The 23309-nt window shown below is 32.6% G+C and overlaps 3 protein-coding genes across 6 annotated transcripts; 1 reads left to right on the top strand and 2 right to left on the bottom strand.

The window, feature by feature from the left end:
* Positions 1 to 2354: 2354 nt before the first annotated feature.
* Positions 2355 to 7523, bottom strand: LOC123921762 (cytochrome P450 72A14-like). Its single transcript, XM_045974430.1, has 5 exons — positions 7145 to 7523; positions 5936 to 6153; positions 4065 to 4312; positions 3059 to 3440; positions 2355 to 2941 (listed from the first exon to the last, which is right to left on the bottom strand). The coding sequence occupies exons 1-5, from the start codon at positions 7452 to 7454 to the stop codon at positions 2516 to 2518; spliced, it is 1584 nt and encodes a 527-aa protein (XP_045830386.1). The 5' UTR covers positions 7455 to 7523; the 3' UTR covers positions 2355 to 2515.
* A 2891-nt stretch (positions 7524 to 10414) lies between these two features.
* LOC123921761 (splicing factor U2af large subunit A-like) lies at positions 10415 to 16600 on the top strand. 4 transcript variants are annotated; one of them, XM_045974425.1, is made up of 13 exons: positions 10415 to 10661; positions 12135 to 12382; positions 12523 to 12636; positions 12889 to 12959; positions 13590 to 13660; positions 13745 to 13798; positions 13902 to 13961; positions 14159 to 14219; positions 14321 to 14433; positions 14529 to 14975; positions 15068 to 15203; positions 15441 to 15508; positions 16234 to 16600. In XM_045974425.1, the coding sequence occupies exons 1-13, from the start codon at positions 10524 to 10526 to the stop codon at positions 16369 to 16371; spliced, it is 1719 nt and encodes a 572-aa protein (XP_045830381.1). In that variant the 5' UTR covers positions 10415 to 10523; the 3' UTR covers positions 16372 to 16600. The 4 variants fall into 4 exon arrangements, with proteins under 4 accessions (XP_045830381.1, XP_045830384.1, XP_045830385.1 ...); XM_045974428.1 differs by lacking the exons at positions 10415 to 10661; positions 12135 to 12382; positions 12523 to 12636; positions 12889 to 12959 and adding an exon at positions 13007 to 13355; XM_045974429.1 differs by lacking the exons at positions 10415 to 10661; positions 12135 to 12382; positions 12523 to 12636; positions 12889 to 12959 and adding an exon at positions 13007 to 13403.
* Positions 16601 to 19689: 3089 nt separating this feature from the next.
* Positions 19690 to 22856, bottom strand: LOC123881682. Its single transcript, XM_045930402.1, has 3 exons — positions 22560 to 22856; positions 20995 to 21109; positions 19690 to 19938 (listed from the first exon to the last, which is right to left on the bottom strand). Exons 1-3 carry the CDS (start codon positions 22773 to 22775, stop codon positions 19865 to 19867), a joined length of 405 nt encoding a protein of 134 aa, XP_045786358.1. The 5' UTR covers positions 22776 to 22856; the 3' UTR covers positions 19690 to 19864.
* Between the last annotated feature and the right edge of the window lie 453 nt (positions 22857 to 23309).

Here is a 23309-nt window from a genome sequence, read left to right as displayed (position 1 = left end):
TTCATACTTCGTTTTCGCCAGATTCTTCGTGTTGTTCTTCGTTTTCTTCGTGTTGTTCCTCATTTTCGCCGGATTCTTCGCCGTGTTGTTTGATTCCTTCATCGTTTTGTTGTTCTTCATTCTTCGTTTTGTTGTTCTTCTTCTAGGGCAAAGAAAAAGAAGGTAACAATGGGGGTAAACAAAGCACGCAATTTGTTCTTCTTTTAATTTTCAAATTTTTTATTTAAAAAATTAATAATAAAGAATATATTTACACAATCATTAATGATGTGGCAATTTTAAAAAAAAAATAAATAAAATAATTTTCACGTGTCATGCCACGTCAAGATTCGTCCCAGTCATATGCCCACTTGTGCGGTCAGGGGGTATTTAGATAGAATCTTCATATTACATGGGGTAATCCTAAAAAAATATTTTGCAGGGGGTAAACCAAATCTCACCTATTTTGCAGAGGGTAAAACCCTATTTACCCAAAAAAATTGTATTTTTTTATTTGGGGTTCATTTTTATTATTAGTCCGGGACCTCCAAATTGTCGGAGACGACCCTGCCGACCAATAAACCAAAACCAAGAAATAAACTTAATTTGATCTACCAACTAATTACAATCAACTATAGTACCCCTAAAAATAATGTTATTCTGTAACCTCCAGCTCCAAGTACACCAAGTGGTTACATAAACAATCTACTCACTTTAAAATTATCCTTTATTAATTACACAATCCTATCTGTACTCTTATCAAATAAAATCAAATAATTCATTCCAATATTACTAATGCATTAATTAGAGGGTCATATTTCTCATGCTAGTCTACGGTTAGTTTTGGAAAAAAAAAACATAAAATTTTAAAATCATTAATGAGAAAAATTAGCTTATTTGGCTTGTATGATTTTTTCAAAGTGTTGCTTATAAAAAGGATCAGAGAGAGTATTTAAACAAATGAATTTCTGTAAGGATAACTCAGTTGATAGAGACATTATATGTAATATTCCGACTTGAGTTCGAATTATGGTACTCTCACTTCTTCACCTTAAAAAGTAAAATTCCAGCACTAATCTATTTGGTAAAAAAAATATTAAACAAATGAAAATGAATTGATAGATGCATAAAATTTGGGTTGAACATAAGATTAGTTAATACTTGTCTTTAATCTAAAATTTTAACATGATCAAGTTTTTCGATTCAAACCATAAGAGGATTGCTACACCCTCCTTGAATTGTTCATACAAGGCAAAAATACCAATACACAAAACCCATGAAGGAAAAGAAACAGTTTATCAATTACCAATACACAAAATGGGCATAATAAACAACTTGCTCCCTAAGAACAGAGAGCACAACACATGAAGAGACAACACTTTTGGATTGCTGGTTACACTTAACAATTTTTATGTCTGAGTTTTTTTTAGAAAAAACGTTAATATGGTTGTTTATAATCTTATAAAGATGGCCATATATAAACGTTAATATGGTTGTTTATAATATGGGCGAGGTAAAAAGAGGTGGCCAAGTAAACAATCTCATCTTTCAACAGTAGCTGATAGTTCTCGACTCCGCTATGACTCTTATTGAATCAACTCCTCATGCCGGAACCGGTGCTCTGATTAGACAGGATCCGCCGTTGATGCCAGATCCAGAGCCGCTTTTTTCCAAGTGCTATAAGGTTCCTCGTGCAGGAAAGGACATATCTTCTGGACAAGTCTAATCCTATTCCAAGATTCCTTGATTTTTAATTCTATGAATTAGTTTTCTCTCCTAAAAAAATGTTGCGCCCATTATTTTTACAAAGAACAGTTTTGAGGGTTGCTAGTGAGCTAACAATTTTTTTTTTTTTGGTGATACAAAAATATATTTAATAGCACATAAACTAAAGAAGACCACCAAATCTAACATAAGTGGTTGGTGTGCAATATATGTGATTCTTATAAATTTGAGGTACTATTAGAATTTATGAAACCTATACTCAACCACAAAAATTAGCTTGAGAGTTGAGGTTTGCACTACATTTATAAAGGCTATCTTTGTCATATCTCTAGCCAATGTGAGACTTCTAACACACCCTCTCACGTCCAAGACTGAACAAGCTGGAACGTGGAATCAACAACAACGAGTGCCCCAAATATGGGAGGTCTCCACAACAAACAACAAATGGATCTAGGATAGACTTTGATACCATATTAGAATTTGAGAGACATATACTTAACCACAAAAGCTAGCTTGAGAGTTGAGGTTTACACTACACTTATAAAGGCTATCTTTGTCATGTCTTTAGCCAATGTGAAACTTCTAACATGTACCAAATTTGACTCACACCGATAAACAAAAACTTAAAAGAGAAAATTAATAAAATATACTTGAAAAATAATGTAGAGGTACACACTCATCATCTTTGTGGCATATTATCCAAAGTAACAAAATTGACATAACAAACAACATAACAAAAAGCCAAGACTTTCAAATGAAACAAGCCTAATTTATTTAGCAATAAACTAAGAAAGTAATTAAAAACTACACTCTAAAGTTTATTCAAAATGACATGTGCACCATGCTCAGGCTGAAGAGTAATAATAAAGGAAGGAGCATGTTTATAGGAAGGTGAAAAGTCTAAAGAAAATTGTCTAAGAATCATTGACACAGCAATTTTAGCTTCTAATAAGCCAAAATTTTGTCCTATACAAAGTCTAGGACCCCCTCCAAATGGTAAGTAAGAAAATTTTCCATTTGTTGCCTTTGAAACTCCTTCAGAAAATCTTTCAGGTTTGAACTCTCCAGAATCTTCTCCCCAAAATTCTTTTTCTTGGTGCATCATTGATACAGGTACTATGAGTTCTACTCCGGCAGGTAGGGTTAGGTCTCCGAGTTTTGTGTCTTTACGAAGGAATCGAGATAGCATAATAACCGGTGGATATAGTCTTAGACTTTCTTGTAGAATCATTGATACCTGTTTCACATTGAATGCAAATTAGTGTATTCGATGGGGGACGCGGGTTTTACAGGTTTTAAGCAATTAGTACTCCAATCAAAACTATAAATAATTTAAGCTAAGTGAAAAACTTACAATTTTAAGTTGACCAACTTTATCATAATCTGGATTTCCATGACCAAACACTTGAAAAGCTTCTTCCCTTGCTTTTGCTTGCCATTCAGGATTCTTAGCAAGTAATAACAAAGTCCAAACAAGTAATTCTGCATTTGCTTCTTGTCCTGCCAAATAAAATAGCTTAACTTCTTCAACTACTTCTCTTAAACTCATTCCTCCACCACCATTAGCTTTTTCAGATTCCTTATAATTTGATTCCAAAAGTATGCCTAATAAGTCATTGTTTGTAGGTTCCCCTGCTTTAATTGCTTTTAGTCTTCTGTTTATGATTTTCATTAGTGATGTTCTTATTTCTAAGTCAATTGCTTTCATCCTCCTGTTGGTATATGTTGGCAAGAACCTAACAATAAATAAATAAGCATGATTAGAAGTGTCATATTCACAAAAGAAAATGTAACAAAATAAGTGAAAATTGGTTTTTTTTTAACCCTCTGGTTCCCGGGAGAAGAGGTCCCGGTAATCCAAAGTTCAGCCGCGAGATAAGTAAAGTCTGGCCAAACATTTCTCCCACCAGAAATCGAACTCGAGGTAACTGTAAATTTGTGTTTTTAATGTAACATATTTGAATTATTTTTTTCTAATTCTACACTTAAATTAATATTATCTACATTACTGTCAAGACAACTATACTCCACTAAAGTCCTATTTGGATAAACAACTTTAGCGACAAAAATTAAACCCTAAATGCAGAGAAGAGAGGCATTGCAGATAGGGTTGGGAATAGGCCAGGCGGCCTACAGGCGCCTTCGGCCTGTTCAAATCAGCGCTTCAAACATATCAAAAGTCATCGCAGTCATTTATTATATGAACTACACGAGTCACGGGACAATATACATTCCAATTTCGAAATACCAAACCTTAATTTTGACACTGTTTCCTTAAATTCAAATTTAGAAATAGATTCTACAAATTTAAGGACCAAAACATAAAATGGATTTAGGTTGCAAAAAGAGTGAAGCCTTACCTATAACCTGGAATGAAAGCAAACTTAAAGAGGGTCATTGTAAGTGTAAGCATTTCTCTTTGAAGTTCAAAAACTCTTTTTCCTTCTTCAAAGCTACTTCCAAAGCCTGCACGAGCTAGGACATCACTTGAAACATTCTGGACAAAAGGCCATATATCTAACTCACATGGCCCATTGGATGAAGTTACTACTTTGTCCAATTTCTTGATCATATCATCACATGATTTGCAAAATATTGGTATCAACATCTGTGAAAATTTTCAACAATCATAGTTTGTTAGGATTAATATAATCCACAATTTCAAGGTAGTAAGAATGACCACTTTAATATGAGTACATAAATATCAATCATAATGAAGAATTTGGGGAGAAACTTTGTGAAAAACTGAAAAATATTATAGTTGGAATTGAAGTGTGAGTGATTGAATCTCGTCAATTATGAATGGACAAATATTGGATATGTAAGAGGGGTAACTCGTATAACTAATGTCTTTTAAGTTTTAGGTGGAGATTTTGAATCTCTTTTCGTGATCAAAAAACTAAATGATTTCATTCATTAAGGTGTTTACAATATGTTTCCCAATCATATAATCTCCCAAAAGCACTCTTTTTTGCTTTAACCCTAAAGTTCTCTCATTTGATCTCTCTAAGATTGTCTTTTTTTCACACATTGAGATTGTCTTCCACTTAAAAACACAACCTTATGGACTACAAAACTTGCCAAATAAGATTTCTTGTCCTGTCTTGCACTTCAAGAAATATCCCTGTGTCCCAAATGTCTTGCCAAGGAAGAAAAGAGCCTTGTATTCATGCTTCTTAGAAACAATTAGCTTTATGTTAAAATAATTTTGAGTCACTCAACAATTACCCTATTGTTTCTCTGTTTGTTGCCTCACACTAGTGCACACCTGCATCCTCATAGTTCTCCTCCTCTGAGGAACAACTTAGAATTGTTATATGTGACTCAAAATTGTTTGAATGTGAAGTTACTTGTTTTTGAAGAAAGCATGAATACAAGCCTCTTTTCTTGTTTGGCATGCCATATGGGCCACAAGAATATTTCTTGAAATGCAAGACAATACAAGACTTGCAATCTTGCTTGACGAGTCTTGTAGTCCATAAAGTTGTGTTTTGAAGTGCAAGACAAGTAGATTGGCGCCTATATAATACACAACATGAGTTTCAATTGAGTCTCTTGGTCAGGATAAGAGATTCGAAATAAGGGTATAACAAAACTCTTTTGATTAGCGGAACTGAAAGCTGCACTCTCCCTCAGGCGTATGTCATTCTTTGGACCGAACTGAGTAAACAAACATTGTGTGTTTTCTCTTTCTTCTCCTTCATCTCATTTATTTTTGTTTGTGATTATTATTGCTTCATTGCGGGTTGCTACTATTTTTTCCCCACACATCAAAGTATTGATGTTACTTTTCTTTCGAATAAGTAATACATGTCGTGATATGGATATTGTTGGCTCTTGGAGTTATGCAATGACAAAGAATAACTATGTTCGAGATCTCCTATCTTGGAGTGATTCAATTGTTATTGTTATCAATGATAATATAAATCTCAATATTTTCCATGACTTGAAGATATTGCAAAATTTGAAGGATAAAAATGCTAGAGAAATTAAGCACATGATGTATACAAATGAGGAGATTCAGCTATTTAATTTTTCCTTTATTTTTTGTCTTCAATAAATTTTTAGCTTATATTAAAAAAAAAATACTTATATTATTAGATGGAACGTCTTCACTCAAATTCGAACCAAAAACTTCACAATTATGAGTGTAAATTTCAGTGGTGCAACACTTTGGCAACACTTTGTTCCAGACAAAAAATAATGACTAAAAAAAATAGTAAAAACTAACCTTCATTTTCTCCACATTAAATGCTGGACTAACAATTTTTCTATGTTTGGCCCATTTGTCTCCATCATAATTTGCAAAGCCTGATGCTAGAAGCTTGAAAAGTGGACTTGTATCAGGTTTTTGAAAATCATACACCTTGTTAGTCATTTCTTTGATTTTGTCTGGATCCATTATGAATATCCTAGGTCTTGGACCAAGCCACATAAATGAACTCTTCCCTGCATTAATATCATATATTCATTCAGATGTTATGATTAATCAGCAAAATCAGTTTAATAGTTAAACAATGATAATGCAATTTTTTTATGAAGAATCTCACTTGGATCTCATTATATGAGAAAATAATTGGTTCAATTCCTCTCTATCAAAAAAAAAAGAAAAGAAAATAATTGGTAAGTAATTTGAACGTGCTGAGAAAAGTTGGTTGAAATGTATCTATAAGGTAATCCAAAAAAGTTTTGTATGACTAAATGTGATTGATCATCAATTTAATTCTTAGCTATATTGTATTTTTGGTCCTCAACTTTTATAAACTTACGATTTTGATCCCTAACTTTTAAAATAACACTTTTGGCCCTCTAACTTTAGTCCATTTTACAAAAGACTGACCTCTCATTGGTTTTGACTAAATCAGCACACGTGGACATTGAACATGCTCTAAATTGTTTATTTAAAGCTATCTTAGAGAACTTAACTTTAAAATATGTTGAATAAAAACTTATGAAAAATATATATAAAAAATTTATGAAAAATATAATAAGCTATTTTCATAAGTTTTTCCGACACTTTAACAAAACTTATGTTGACAGATAATTTATTTACATAAGCTATTTTGAAAAACTTGTAAAAAATAAGCTGAAAAAAAGTTATAAGAAATATATTTTCATAAGTTCAAGTAGATAAACTCAAATAAATCGATTTAAACAGAAATGGATGTACCACAGTTACTATGTCACAGTTATTGCGCTTACGCAGTAACTGCTAATGGCTGTCCAATCAAAAGTGAACGGTTGTGATTAAAACTATGAAAAAGTAGTTAAATAAAATCAGAGTGATCAAAACCATTTGATTATATTTAAACCGCCGAAATCGTCTACTGCATGAAAACAGTACCGCCAAAAACTAAAATACCAAGAAGAATGAAAACAGAGCAACCAAAACAATAAAGCAACTAAATTAAAATATAGCTTGAATGTTGTAGTGACATACCGTATTTAGCAATAGTATGAACAACAAAAGGCAAAACACGAGGAGCAATATCATTAGAATAAGGATCCATAGGTTTAGATTTAGCTTCTTTAATCATCTTAACCATATCTCTAATATCACCAACCATGATTCTATATGAATTTCCTTTAAGACCTTGTTGTTTGAGACGTTTCTCTATTCTTTTTGGTGTGAACCAAATCCAATCTAGTGCACTCCATATCCACCATATTAAAACTATAGCAATTATAGTGAAAATTGCATTTTTAGGATTCAAATTTAGTGATGATAATAATGTTGCTAAGTTTTCCATTGTATAATTTGTGATAGTGCTCAAACTAAACTCATAGGTGTTAGAAAATAATGTTGTTGTATGATGATGATATATAAAGTAGTATTGTTTTTTTATGATTAAAAAACCACGTGAGTGTCCCACGAGAGCCACGCAGTAATAATATAATATATGATACATGATTTAGGTTTTATAATAAGAAAAATAAATACACTTTGAACGGTGCATATTTTTTTTATAAGAAGGTACAAAGGCATTAATCAAAATTCAAAAGAAAAAGTAAGCAAACAAACAGAAAAGTATGATGTCATCTTTACTCGCGTTTAGCATGGTGTATAATGAGTTGTGTTATTTCAAAAAAGTTTTTCAAATACGTATTTGACATAGTAGATAAATTGAGTCTGTGCACGCATACTGAAGCAAATTAAAAAATTGTAAAATGGTATATTTGTCAATTTTATATTTAAAATTTGTGTTTGCACCATAACATTATTGGTGTATAATGGTATCAGGTCTATCCGCATTAGGGGTGTGCAAAAAATTTGGTTATCCTTAACCAAATTACTAACCAATCCATATCCAATTTTAGTTTGTAAAATCCATTTAAAAAAAAAAAACCACACCACTCCAATAAAAAAACACCAATTATAAACCATAACCACATTTTGTAATTTGGTTTGGAATTGGTTTGAAAATTTAGGCCCAATAGCTAATTCAGGCCCAATCTTCAATTTTTTAAAATTCTTTATTATATAATAAAATAATTAATTAAAAGAGGGGTGGAGGACCGGTGGTCAACCGGCGGTCAACGCCGGACCACCGGCGGCCGGTGCGGCGGCGCTCCGGCGACGGACGGCGATTTTCCGGCAATCTCCGGCAAACTTCCGGCGACCGGCGCGGTGGTTGTTGGTGGTTGGCGGCGGCGCTCCGGCGGCCGACCACCCTTTAATATTTAATTATTTTTTATTTAACAAAATTTATTTATTTTAAAAATAATTATAAAAAACAGATTTTTGATGGTTTTATTTTTTTAAAAAAATCTATATTTTAATTATTTTGGGCTTAAAAAAATCTGTTTTGTTGGGCTTAGTTTGAAATATGTTTGGGCTTAGAAAAAAAACTTTTATGAATTGATTATAAACCAATAATTCATAAAATTAAAGAAAAATTATGTTTTTTTTTTATAAACAATAATTATTAAATATGTTCTTTTAATCAATTAAACAAAAAAAATGGCTTAATTATTGTAAAGAAAAAAGTTTAAATATATAGGAATTAAAAGTTATAATAATGCATTTTTAAAAAAAATAAAAAATAAAATAAAATTTAAGATGAATCGGTTATAAATAAGTAACCTATTTTTTATTATAAACCGGTTATAAATTGGTTTCGAACCGATTATAAACCATATCCAAATTAGTTTTGCAAAATAACCAATTTTTCATTAAAATGGTTTTGGTTCTAAACCAAAACCATAAATATGGTTTGGTGTGGTGTGGTTTTTAAACCATGCACACGCCTAATCCGCATAATATATTGAATGAATAGAGTTAATATTTTTCTCTTAAACACTTAAATAAACTAGTCCTTAAGTATGTACAAAAAAAAAACTAGTCCTTAAGTTAAATAAAATAATTTTAACTCCTTCAATACTTGGAATTTTTCAACCAAATCTTAGACTTAAAGCTTTTGTGACATATATCGATCTATCCACAAAATTGTATGAAGAAAAAATGTTCCCAACTATATGCAAATTTGCCCATAAGAGACGATAGTTTTTTAATTGTGTTTTTCTTGTGGAACTGAAACAAAATCATGTCTAAATTTTTTTTTTTGTTATGTCTTAAAATTAGTTATTTTTGTTCTCAAAATAATGTTTGAAAACTTTTGATTTAAGAATAGCAATAATTTTCTTAGAAGTAAAAACATTTTTTCTTCACAAATACTAAGTAGCTCATAATAAGTTAAATTAGGATCATTTTCAAAAGAGTTTAGTTTATCTTCTTCATGATGTATCATATTAGACATACGTTTGACTCTTTATTTTCATACATGACAGATGATTTCATATTGTTGTCATGTCAAGCAATGTATTGTTTTTTTTCTTGTTATATGAGAGTTAGAAATGCCTTTTTTTTTTTGTGTGTGTTTTTCTATGTAAAAAGTTTTTTTTTTTTTTTTGTGGTGAAGATTGCTATTTATAGAGCTCTAAGTAGGTTAAAAATTGTGCCATTGTGCATTAAAGTCGTGCCCAATCAAGCTATCTAGCTCCTAAAAATTTCAATAAGATTTAGTTCAATAGAAGAGTTTATGACGAGTTTGTTAATAAAATATTTTTTTTGCTAATAAAAAAATCAAAATATTGTTGGTACGTTTATGAAAAGTTCACACCAAATTTTTTTATATCTCTTTATATATATAGGTAATAGGTATAGATAAATCAATTTTTATTAATAAAAATTGTTTTTTTATAATTTTTTTAATAAACTACCTCAAAATCGAAACTTAACTATTTTTTTTACAAAAAAATCGAAACTTAAAAAAAAACCTAATTTAATTTATATTAGTGGTAAAAAAAAACCCTCAAATTATAAAAGGATAGATAGATTAAAGGGATGTACTTATTTTCATTGGTGTATGGACAACTACTCTCAAATTATTATAAAGTAATAGATTAAAAAAAACCTAATTTAATTTATATTTTTATAATCTATTTTTTTAATAAACTACCTCGAATCAAAACTTAACTTAAAGAATAAGTTATTTATTTTCAATCCATATATAAATAATCGAAGCTGAGTAAACTGTCAAATACCTTCTGAAATTTTAAAATTCGTCAAATACTCCTATGAAACTTGGAAATAGACAAATACCCCTGAAAAAGTCAATCAAATTGCCCCCTAGCACTACCAGGGCAATTTGATTGACTTTTTAAAATTTCAGAAAAGTATTTATCTATTTCCAAATTTCAAGAGGTATTCAAGGAATTTTAAAATTTCACCGTGTGTTTGAGAGTTTATTCACTGTGGGTTGAATTGAGAAGTATATAGTAAAGAAGAGCGAAGTGAAGTAATCGAAGAGAAAACAACAATGGCTGAATACGAAGCAGAAGAGAGATACGAAGAACAAGAAAACGGCGGAGGTGCAGAGGATCTTGATACCACTCATCAATTTCCTTCTTCTGCATCTTCTCCTCAACCTCTCGATCAATCTGTTTCCAAATCTCGCGTACGTTTTTGTTTTTCTCTTCAATTTTCAACACTTGTTTTTTATATATCGATATAATTTGATTTCGTTCATTCCTTTTTTGTTGATTAAGAATTAGTGTTTAGTGTAATTAGCTTTTGGAATTAACAAATTAGGGTTAGTTAACATTAACAATTGGTTTGTGTTTTCTTGTTAATTAATGATTAGGGTTAATTGTGTTTCAGGTTTGGAATTTAACCATTAGGGTTAGTTAGATTGTCTATGAATCGTAAGCGTTGAGTACCCCTTGTATTCCTTATAATTCATCTTTTGCTTATAAAAATAGGGTTAGCTAGATGTTGGTTTGTGTATTCTAGTGTTAATTGGCAGTTAACAATTAGAGTTCAATGCATTTCACGTTTGTAATTAACTATTTAGGGGTTAGTTAGTTAACAATTGTTATGGTTTGTATCTTCTTGTTAATAGATAATTTGGTTTAACTTCATTTCAGCTTTGAAATTAACCATTAGGGTTAGTTAGATTTTTGTTTTTGTGCTCTTGTGTTAAATGCTTTTCATGTTTGAAATTAACCATTTAGAGGTTAGGTTAACAAATGGTTTGTGTTTTCTTGTTTTTATAAGCAAAAAATGAATTATAAGGAGTACAAGGGGTACTCAAACCCTTACAATTCAAAATAAGTAACCCTTAACAACATTGTAAACAATCTAAGGGATTACTACACCAATTGGAATAAACAAAAGAAAGATTACAACCGGTTCTCCCTATAAACCAAAGCCAAGATATAAACTTAATTTGCTCTACTAAAGTTGACACATTTGCAATCTCGCCTCTGAATAAAATGTTGTTCCTAAGACGCCAAATGCCCCAAGTAGTTGCCAACCAAATTAAGTGCCTAACTCTCATGCCTTTCTTTGGTTTTATCAAGGTCCCAAAGTGCAAAAAATGTCTCGATAACATGTTGTAAGAAGTAATTAGCTAATTAATAATTAGGGTTAAATGCATTTTACGTTTGAAATTAACCATTTAGGGTTAGTTGACAATTGGTTTGTGTTTTCTTGTGTTAATTAACAATTAGGGTTAAATGCATTTCACTTTGAAATTAACCAATTAAGGTTAGTCAGCCATTGGTCTGTGTTTTATTGTTAAGGAAAATGCTGTTTTTTATGAACAATTATTTGAAGAAACCGTTTTTTCATTGCCCATTTCAGTCACTACTACTCTATATTCTGTGAAACTAAACTGAAATTTATTTGACTATTTTTTCATAAAAAGGACACATCGTCTGCATTCTTGTGTTTCGTTTAGTCCATCCTTCGTAATAATTAGCACTACTGTATTGTTAATCAACAAGTACGGTCCTTTGCGTTTCACCTTTGAAATTAGAAACTATATAGAGAGGTAGAGAGAGGATTTTTTTTTTCCTGTTTGGTTTGAGTAATTGATAGTGGAATTGAACTCTTGCGCGTAGCTTATGTTATTGTTTTGTTTTGGCAGCATGAATCTCGTGATTATGATAGAGAATCTTCGAGAAGCAGAGAAAAGGAGCGAGAGAAAGATAGGAAAAGAGAAAAGGAGAGGCACAGAGATAGAGACAGCGAGAGAGATCGTGGTGATGGGGAGAAGGAAAGGGATCACCACCGCAGAGATCATCGACATCGCGACAGAAAAGATGGCGGAAGGGATAGGGGTAGGGATAGAGACAGGGATGATGGTGATTCTCACCGAAGTCGTGACCGTGACAGGTTAAAAGCTCATATGTGATTTGCAATACTGATGCCTAATTTATCTTGCTCATTCAAGATGTTTTAGTAATCTTGTTTCTTTTGGAATTGTTGTTTTTGTTTATTTTCAGTTTTCCTTAAAAAACTAGTTTATATTACAGAAGAAGGGATTATGATCGAGAGGAAAGGCATAAGCGTAGGTCTCGGTCTCGATCTATTTCACCTCCTAAGGATAGATCTGAGCATGGAACAAGGTCACGGTCTCGCTCAAAGAGGTAAATCGTGTAAACACAAACATACCAAATACTTGAGATTATGGAATATGCCCTCACATATGCAACTGTGAATGCATGTGACAGATATTTGGAAAATTATTAAGTTCTGTCTTAAAAACATCTGTTAGAATTTAAAAACATCTCTTTATTAAATTATTGTAGTTCAATATTCTAATAGTCTAACTACATGATAAAATGCTTCTTGGTGTGAGGTAGCATTTATTTTTTAATGCTAACATTATTTACTTACAGCAAAAGGGTTAGTGGTTTTGATTTGGCTCCCCCTCCTTCTGCAATGTTAGCTGGTCCTGCCGGTGTTACAGGTATTTGCTCTTGTGTTATGTACAAACTTTGTTATTCTTAACTGCTTTCTTTTTTTTGTTGGTCGTAGTATGGGAAAAAGTTCATATCAAATTGCATGCTGTTATCTGGGTAAGCTATATTCAGTTATTATCCGATCCTGTAGCTCTTTGTGGACTGGTCTCCTACGGTGTGCAATTTAGTCTTCTTTTTGTTTACTTGTTGATATAATCCTGGAACTGGAACTAAAAGGTGCTTTGGTTTTTTGTCTTCTGTTTGGTGTTTGTTTGTTTTGTTTCTTTCTTGTCTTATGCTCTAAGAAGACAATGTTGGGCTACTTGCCCCACTGTGCTGACAATGGGCGTGAGCCGACATCTGTAGCTTTTATGTCCAAGGAGGAATCAATGCACCGGTTTTTGGTGGGTCTTGTTCGTCTTCAACTGGAAATTATATCTACTTTGGTAGACGTACAGATATTATCTCCAAAACTTGTTTAAATGTTCATTTAATCTTATGCCTATATTAACAAGGTTAAATTCTGCTTAAACAAATGGAAATTGGAGTAAGGAGTCATTTGATACTTAATTAATCAATTGTTATTCAAACGATAAAAAATGAATTTGTTCTGAGGTGTAATATGCCAATATTTGCAGGTCAGATTACTGCGCCAAATCCTGCAATTCCTGGAGTGTTGCAAAACATGTTTCCAATGGCTAATAATCAGGTACATCTCCTTTTATTTGTCCCACTCTTGGTTGTTTATGGTTTGGCTTATATTAATTTTTGTCTTCCTGTTTTTCTACTTCAGATGCAGCAATTCAATGCTCTCCCTATGATGCCAATTCAGGCTATGACACAACAGGTAGAGGAAGGCTTTTCAGTGATATACTGATTTGTTTTCTTCTTTCCTTTTAGCATTATTGGCATTATTTTATGGACTTAATTGATGTATGAAATGTATACAGGCTACTCGACATGCTAGGCGTGTGTATGTTGGTGGACTCCCTCCTACAGCCAATGAGCAGGTACTGGGCTTTAACAGGCCTACTCTACTATCTGTTTTTCTGATTATTGGCATCATGATCTTTGACCTTATCTATTACTTCCTTACTTATGAGTCATACAAACAAGTGGAAGACAAGCCTGTGATTTTTAAAGCTGGTTTTGTTGATGATTGTTTAGCCACTAATGATTGTAAGGATTTTTTCATGTTATACTGCAGTCTGTTGCTATTTTCTTCAGCCAGGTCATGGCTAGTATTGGAGGAAATACTGCTGGTCCAGGTAAATAAAATCTTCAAATACAAAATACTTCTGCCTGTTGAGGTTTTAGATTGACTATTCATTGTTAGGAACTAATTTTAATGCTCTGTGTGTGAATGAAGGTGATGCGGTGGTCAATGTTTACATTAACCATGACAAAAAATTCGCCTTTGTTGAGATGAGGTCCGTTGAGGAAGCTAGCAATGCAATGGCTTTGGATGGAATTATTTTTGAGGTTGTCTAAGACTCCTCTCTCACTCTTTTATTTTTTGATGTAAATGAATGTTGATGATCTGAACGAATTTTATTTCACTTTAATTATAACTCTAGGGGGCACCTGTCAAAGTCAGGAGACCTACTGATTACAACCCTTCTCTAGCTGCTACTCTAGGCCCAAGCCAACCTAACCCAAACCTGAACCTTGGTGCTGTTGGGTTAACACCTGGGTCAGCTGGTGGACTTGAAGGTCCTGATCGCATTTTTGTGGGTGGACTTCCCTATTACTTCACAGAAACTCAGATCAGGGAGCTTTTGGAAACTTTTGGTCCTCTAAGGGGTTTCGATCTGGTGAAAGATAGAGAAACAGGAAACTCAAAGGGTTATGCATTTTGTGTATACCAAGATCTTGCAGTTACCGATATTGCCTGTGCAGCTCTGAATGGAATTAAGATGGGAGATAAGACTCTTACCGTTAGACGAGCTAATCAAGGTACAACCCAGCCTAAACCTGAACAAGAGAGCATTTTAATGCATGCACAACAGCAAATTGCTCTGCAGGTATGTAATATTGTCTCTGAAAATATTTCTATTACCAATATTTTGTTGTACCCATTTAAAACTCAAGTTACTTTATACTTTCAACTTCGCAGAAACTTATATTTCAACCAGCATTAGTGGCTACAAAGGTGGTGTGTTTAACTAACGCAGTTGCTCCTGACGAGCTCAAAGAAGATGAGGACTATGAAGAGATTATCGATGACATGAGACAGGAATGCTCCAAATTTGGTAATTACTGATTTTGAAAGCTGGTCTTCTACAGACCTGCAATGCATGTGTATTAATTGCTGTATTTATTTGTTTCACATCCATTTTTAGTGTGACATTCTTCCACAAAGTATCAGGACTAATTTACATTCCCAAGCCTTCATAACCTTTCTATCTCAATGCACCTTTACCTGCTTCATTTCATGTTTTGAAAGCTTATTTATACGATAAACTCTTTTACTTTCACAATATGTGCAGGTACTTTGGTGAATGTTGTGATCCCTCGCCCACAACCAGATGGGGATCTATCTGGTGGAGTTGGAAAGGTCTGTATTCTTGACCTATTGTTGTAGACATTTATGTTGCTATTTATAAGGAGTCTCTTTTTTTTTTCTTTCTTTTTTTTTCTAGATATCATTCTTGTTTTCTTCATGATGATGATGATTGCGGTTATTATTATTATAGAAATATAGAAATAAAGGGTGCACGTGTTTTTATGCTAATAGTAGATTGATGTATAGTTACTGTCGGTAACTTACTGATGGAAAATGCATTTTGAGTGCCATTAGAGAGAGCCTGAAGTTATTTTTTAGAAAATTCTAATCCACGAAATTGATCAGATAAAGTGCATATTTTTTGGAGCTTTTAAAGTTGTTTTTGGAGGGTTAAAATCCCTCTGGGGTAAGCGGCAGAGTAATCAATAGGTACTTTGTTTTTTTTTTTTTTTTGACAAAAGTAATCACTAGGTACTTAAAATATGCTTTTGGTGTCATTTGGAACTTGAAAACATCAGGATTAAAGGTGTGTTAGTAATACAGTACACTCTAACACACTTTCCAACACACTCCCTCTTATTGGTTCAAAGTCAAACAGAACTCACTAAACTACACATCTCATAAATTTGGTAGAATCCTTAAGAATTTCAACGAATAAAAGGGTGTTGAAAAATGTGTTAGTGTTGCCAGAGTTTCTACGAGGGTTATAGAGCAGTTTTCATATAATATTGTGTTTAAACAAGGGTGGCAACTTGTTCTGTTTTTCACATTTGCAGGTGTTTTTGGAATATGTGGATATCGAGGGTGCTACAAAAGCCCGCACTGGATTGAATGGGAGAAAATTTGGTGGAAATGAAGTAATAGCCGTCTTCTATCCAGAAAACAAATTTGCTCAGGGAGATTATGAAGGCTAATTGCCGTAATGTCACTTGAATTATATCTCAAGTTTTTCATGTATGTTGTGAGATTTTTTTGACATATGGTTCTTTTTCATGTACACGGAGTTGTGAGCATAGAATCTGAGTTTCTGTTCTTTTTATATTTTTTCATGTGTGCACTTGGTTGACAAATAATACTGGTTGATAATTTGTAATTTGTGTTATCTTATGCACTATCTGAAAACTCGATATATTTGACTTGTTATATTCTTTAAGTATGATGTTGGTGTGCCAATCAAATCAAATATTAGCAAGTAAGCTAGCCTCCGATTGAATTAAATGTTAATATTGGTTTTCAAAAGCCAATTAAACAAAGTCATACATGAAACAAAATCTAACTATTTGAAAAATTACACTGCTTAATTCCATAAGTAAACCAAACTGTTTTGATGTTTTTATTTGGCAGTTTGGTTTATAGTGTGTTTAGGTATTGAAACAAACAGAATTGTTTTTGCACATGTCTTCATAACAGATTGATCTGTTATAAATTTTATTGAAGATCATGTATTGTTTGAATTCGAATTAACTATGCATTTGTGATAGGTAAATAGAAAGGTATTAAGCAGATGTTTAACTTTTCTGTGGGGAAAGTCTCCAAAGGTACATGTGATGAACTAGTCTTTGGTGACATCTGAAATATTAGCCATAGACATGATCCTTCTCATTGTCAAAAAGGAACTCTCTTGAAGCCAAATATTGTGATTTCTTTTCATACTTGAGCTTTCGCTATGCACCACTTCTGCTCGTCTTTTTAATATTCCTCTCATAAGTGGTTTCTAAACATCAAGACGGACTCTTAAGCGCATATAATTGCATCATAAGCTACTTGTTGTCTGATGAATTGTACATTGGGAGTCTCTGATGTACTCAACAAGGTGTTTTCCAACAACTTCAGACATGAACCCTACCAGTAGATTATGGACTAAAACTTCACATAAGCTAGAATAACAATTATAGATTGTTTGATGACTCGCCTTGCTCATGTACAAAATGACAATCCTTGATGCTCATCATCCAAGTAGACTAGGGCATTGTGGTAATATTTTTTTTAAGGGATATATGGCATAAAAAATCTGGGTGAGTCCAAATGTATAGAAACGTATGTTTGTAATTTTTTAGAAAAGTACATAAGAGTCACACAAATTAACAGTGACACAAAAAAATAGTACATAAAAAGGTCGCACAAATTAAATTAACAGTGACACAAAAAATTACATAAAAAAGGGTCACAAATTAACATAGTGTCATAAAAAAGTACATACAAGGGTAACACAAATTAACACAGTGACACAGAAAAAGTACATAAAAGAGTCGCACAAATTAACCTAGTGACACAAAAAGTACATATAATGGTGACACATTTAACACAGTGCCACAAAAAAAGTACAGGGTGACACAAATTAACACACTGCCACAAAAAGAAAAGTACATACAAGGTTACACAAATTAACATAGTGTTACAGAAAGAAGTACATAGAATTCCTATAGAGAGATAAAAGCCTATACCAACCAGTACTCCCTCCGTCCCAAAATATAAGGGAAAGTTGGTCAACTAAAGTTGATGTATCTAGTCCAAATTTTTAACCAAATACATCAACTTTCTTTGACCAATTTTTCCTTATATTTTGGGACAAGAGTAGTACTATCTAATTGTCTAACAAAATTTACACAACCAATTTAGAAAGTACTAATAAAGAGTGTACAGGAAACAAAAAAGGTAAACAAAGTTGTAATGATGCATCATAACTAAAAAATAACAATTCCCATGCAGTAATAGAGTAATAGTTATGCAATTCCCGTGAACGTAACTTATTGGTAGGGATATTGTATTATAATATGCAAGAGTCGAAGTTTAAATCTATAATTCATCACTTATTCATTTCAAGAATGAATTTCTAATAACTAAATTACTTGACAAAAATAAGAAAGAATAATAACTAAGTATAGTAACACATATCAGTGGTGATTGACGCTGAACTTGGTAGGGAGGACCACAGTTCGATCCCCGTAACTGTGATCGGGAGGGGGCTGGAACCACTTGATGCTAGAACTGACCATCGAACCAGATTAAACTAGTGGTGAAAGGCAAAAAAAAAAAAAATGAAATCGTGAAATACCAAATTAAATGGTGCATTCATTGATTTTTGAAGTCCCACAAAACTTTATGGTGTTTCTTCCCTGCTATATCAATTCCATCCATCCCTATTTCTGCCAACTCCTCTTCTCACTCATCCCCAGCCACCACCATCTCTCCGGCGACTTCACCGACGAACTCCATCTCCCTCCACAAACTCAGATCTAAATCACTGCAACTCCACCACACAGTCGCAAGTCGAAACGTCGCCGAGACGTCATCTCCATTGTCACAAAAGTGTCTTTGCACCCCGTCAACGAAAAACAACCGCGTTGGTCATTGTTCTCTACTTTAATAAAAAAAAATGAACACTCAAGAACTACTAAGTTAAAGAGACAAATATCTTTTAGTTTTACACCAATTAAATGTTTTGTTCACAAAATTAAAGAGACCAAAGTTTTAGTTACATTCAAGAATCAAGAGACTGGAAGAGAGATGGTCGTGGGTTTGATTTCATTCCATTTACTCAAAGTCTCAAACCAAATAATTAATTTGCTTTGTGGATTTTTCTTAGAGCAACAAACATAAAAAGCGCTTGTTAAATTAAGTTGCCAACATTGAGGAAAGTAAAAAGGATATGATGTTGAGTTTGGATTAGGATCCACCATTGGTCTTGAACCCATTGTTGTGAGGGGAAGGAGAAAAGAGGGAGTGGATTTAGTCCGGAGGGTGCACCATAAAGTTTGGTGGAATTTTTAGATTCAATGGTGAAAATTGGTCTTTTCACTGTGCAAGACTTATATACAAGTATTGCACACCATAGAACTAAGCCAAACATGGCCTTAATGTTCGAACTAATATGTGTTGAGTCAACACATGTCTCGACTGGTATAAATACCAACAGAGCTTCACAATGCAGCCAACTTATTTATTTCGATCTAAATACAAGAGATCACTGAATCTATTTCTCACATTCTATCATATGAACTGCACATTTATCACTCTCTCTATCAAATTATAACGCCAAAATTTCGTTAGCTTTCTGAAGAGTGTCGAACTCTACTTTCTATTTACAACAATTTTCAAATTGTTTTTGCTGAGCCACAAACTAATGGTAGTGCCCACTACTCCTTGCAGTGGCTTTCATTAAATTCTTGGTTGTTTTGTTAACATTATATGCAATGGAATGTCTTTTTTCAGATCGAGTAGAAAATTTCAAATTGTAACGCTACTAAATTTTTAATATACATAAGTAAATATCACGACAAACAAGCTAAATAATTCTGCGAGTAATAACATCAGGAAAAACTTTACTCGTAAATGATACTTCAATATCATCTTCCAAGTTCTTACATATGATTTTTAATTTTTTTATGGTGCCTTCTGCTATTATCTTCAACGAACTCTGCGATCTCTGTTTTCCTGTCCTATGCCTATGGATTTCTGGGCAGCGGCAATGCCTTCAGGATCTGCAGTGCAGCAGGTAACATATACCATATTAAAAATAAAAACAAGGAAAATATCAAAATTTGTTGCATATTTGTCATATTTAAAACACGAGGGAACATCAGAGAAATGATAAATAATTGGTTTGCCAAAATAACAAAAATTATGCTAATCCAACGAAGCACAAATAACGAGTACTTTTTGACAACAATGAGCATTAATATGGTCAAGTGCCAAGAGTGGATTGAGAAACAATGTTGGTCAATTTGGAAGCAGTCTAATGAAAGAGAAAGCATAAAATGGTTATGAGACTGGAATTCATATATAAAGTTTAGAACACAGATGGCTTGAAGGACTTGACAGTTCTGCCAAAAAATCCCTGGAGAGAACATTTGAACTAAAGCTATAGTTGGATTAAGGGAAAAAGATGAAATAAAGAGGAATATAATAAAATGACATCAATTACCATTGATTGGATTGTTTAAAATATGACAATAGAATGTAACACCATGACATATATTTTATCTCGTACTATATTTTGTGTTTCGCTTCAAGCCCATTTCAAAAGGAAAACTCTAGTTGAGAACCTTGCGTTAGACCGAATAGATTGCTTCAAGCCATGATATATGTAATATTGAGTCATGGATTTGACTCTGGAATATGAAAGTTTAGTTAGATGTTGATGGAGGGAATGTGGGATATTGAGTTCATATTACAGGTTCTCTCGTTTAAGCAGGGATTTCACTTCGAAATGCAGTGTCAGATTGATTTGACTTGAAGAACAATGATAAGACATGTCGACTGTGGGGGATGATGCATTCACAGTTGGAAGAAATTATTGGATTTCACAATAATCTTGATGCGGCTGAATTTTTAGGTGAGGTCGAGGACAATGTGCGGGCTGGGGAGCATTTTAAAGTAAAGGTCACTATTTAGTGTAGGAACCATGCAAGATTTGCTCATGCTCCTAGGTATTTGGCCCTTTGTGTTTGATTTTAAAAGAAGAACCGAATAGTAATCCTTATATATTTTCTATGCATTCCCAAGCTGTGTAAAAAGGTGCGCTGAATGTAACATACCAAAGAATTGAGTGAAAATGCGCGTGAAGAAGTTCAAGTTGCGAGAGACATTGTAAGCCATGACGGGTGGGAGAGGTTTCACCACAGTGTCAATGCTAAAAACTCGCTGAATAAACTGCAAATACAAAAAACAAAAGTATATTACATTCAAAACTTGGAGAAGAATACTGGATGATATATCAATTGTACAAGCAATAACTAAGGAAAAAACGATAACAGGACAGACTCTTATCCAAAAATAGCAGAAGGGAATGATAAAAAAGGAGCCACATGTAATACACATTTATGGTTGTAATATATTAAGTCAAAATCTATAAAGTCAAACAACGAAACAGAAAGCCTATATAATAGTTTCTGTCGCAGCTACTATAGCGGCCAAAATAGAAAGTTGTGGCCGCTAGCACCACACTTCATAATGAGATAAAAAATTCAAAAAGCCCTGAAGAGACACTGTACACCAACTGTGCATCCCACTAGTCAATTATGAAGCAGACACAAACATCGTACACCATAGACATGGTAATAATTTAAGAAAATGAAAGCAATCGAATATATTCGTATGTGTTGGTGTAGGACACCAACATGCGCCAGACACACACATTTGATCCAAAGTCTAGGTGCCATAGGTTTAAATTGTGGACCACAACCGCAATTGCAGTGGAATACAACAGTTTTAGAAGTCTCCACATTGACATCACAACCGCAATTTTGGTCGCATTTTATTGTGGTATAAAGGTTTGCAGCTTCACCGCAATGGTTTCAAGTTTCAACATTGTATGTGATTATACTTCGAACCTTTATATTAGTCAGTGAATTATTTTGTACATATTATTTCATTTACATGAACTTTCCACACTAATATAACACCATGAAGCAATAACCTTAGGTATAAATAGCTTTTACAAAAAAAAAAAAAAGGTTTCAAGTTTTAACTTTAAAGCATATTTGGGCCTGTTTGGATAATCAGCTTATTTGCAGCTTATAGCACAAACACTTTTCATGATAAGGGCTTATGTATAATCTCATATAAGCTATTTTCATAGAAAAAGATAAAATAAATATAAATTGTTCCTATATATCCTACAAGCTATTTTCATAAGCTATATTGAAGTACTTATGAAAATAAGTTTAAAAAGAAAAACCTTTAAAATTTTCCGTAAGTCATTTTCATAAGTTCTCCCAAACAAGTTCACAAAGCTTATGTTAGTAGATAAGTTCAAATAAGTCAATCCAAACAACTCATAGGGCCCATTGGGATTAGCTTATTTAAGCTAATTCCAAATAGCTTATACAAATAAATAAATTCTTTATTTTTATGTTAATTCATAAGTTCCCACTAGTAAAAATTGTATCTTTAAGCTGTTTTTTCAGAAACTACATTAACAAACTTATAAATAATGCATAAAAGCTTATTTATTTGCATAAACTCAAAAATAAGCCAATTCAAACTGACCCATAATATCACAACCTAATTTCCTTTAAAACACAAACAATAACATATCAAAACAGGTTGAAACCAATAGCAAATTGTATGAATATAGAATATATTTCAGAAAAAAGAAGACCTGAAAATTGCGTTGGAAACTATAACGAAGTTCAGGATCAATTTCAAAATCATCATCATGGTTATGATTTTTGGATTTGTTGCGAGGAACATGCATAGTTGAAGTTCCATCTGATTGACTAGTGACTTTGAGATTAGCGTCAGGAAATTGTTCGGTGTCGTCTTCTTCGCCTCTCCATGGTGCTGATGACATCAGTTGCTTCTTTCCTTTCGCCATTATCGTTCGCTCGGTTCTTTCAATGTGAATATTTGTTTTTAGTTTTTCAGGGTTCTTTGTAAATATATAGATAAACCTTATCTCATTCTATTCCACTATTATTATTGATTTTAAGCATTTTTTGTGAGAGACACAAAAAAACAAGACTTTTATATTTTTTCTTATATTTTTCTTTAAAATATAAATAATTAAATATATATTTAAAATTATTATATTGTGTTATAATATATAAATTAAATTTTTATTGAGAAATAAATTAAATTCTTCAAAGAATTATAATCACATTAGGGTTTACGGTTACACTCTAAAGTCCAAACTTTGTCCATAAATAAGACATGTAAAATTCTTTTACTTTGTAAAATAAATAAAATAACTTAATTTGTTAATTTAAATGAATAAATATCGTTTAATTTTAATAAAAAAAAACTTCATTTTCTAAAAATTTATCTATGTTTGATTGTGTCTAGCTTAGTATTTTAATTTTCAAAAACTATTTTACACTCTTGAGGTAAATTAGATAACACATAGTTAAGG

The sequence above is a fragment of the Trifolium pratense genome, linkage group LG4 (assembly GCF_020283565.1).
Source record: "Trifolium pratense cultivar HEN17-A07 linkage group LG4, ARS_RC_1.1, whole genome shotgun sequence".
In the NCBI taxonomy this organism is placed as follows: domain Eukaryota; kingdom Viridiplantae; phylum Streptophyta; class Magnoliopsida; order Fabales; family Fabaceae; genus Trifolium; species Trifolium pratense.
The sequence above is the reverse complement of the archived record's forward strand: the minus strand, read 5'-3'. Positions and strand labels throughout refer to the sequence as shown.

Coding starts and splice junctions, on each gene's coding strand:
- LOC123921762 (XM_045974430.1), bottom strand. CDS start 7,454: ATGGAAAACTTAGCAACATTATTATCATCACTAAATTTGAATCCTAAA. Junction 4,313..5,935: donor TTAATGTGGAGAAAATGAAG/GTTAGTTTTTAC, acceptor AAATTTTCACAG/ATGTTGATACCAATATTTTG. Junction 2,942..3,058: donor AAGTTGGTCAACTTAAAATT/GTAAGTTTTTCA, acceptor AATGTGAAACAG/GTATCAATGATTCTACAAGA.
- LOC123881682 (XM_045930402.1), bottom strand. CDS start 22,775: ATGGCGAAAGGAAAGAAGCAACTGATGTCATCAGCACCATGGAGAGGC. Junction 21,110..22,559: donor GTTTCCAACGCAATTTTCAG/GTCTTCTTTTTT, acceptor TTGTATTTGCAG/TTTATTCAGCGAGTTTTTAG. Junction 19,939..20,994: donor CATTTTCACTCAATTCTTTG/GTATGTTACATT, acceptor GCTGCACTGCAG/ATCCTGAAGGCATTGCCGCT.
- LOC123921761 (XM_045974425.1), top strand. CDS start 10,524: ATGGCTGAATACGAAGCAGAAGAGAGATACGAAGAACAAGAAAACGGC. Junction 13,962..14,158: donor CTCCTACAGCCAATGAGCAG/GTACTGGGCTTT, acceptor GTTATACTGCAG/TCTGTTGCTATTTTCTTCAG. Junction 15,509..16,233: donor TATCTGGTGGAGTTGGAAAG/GTCTGTATTCTT, acceptor TCACATTTGCAG/GTGTTTTTGGAATATGTGGA.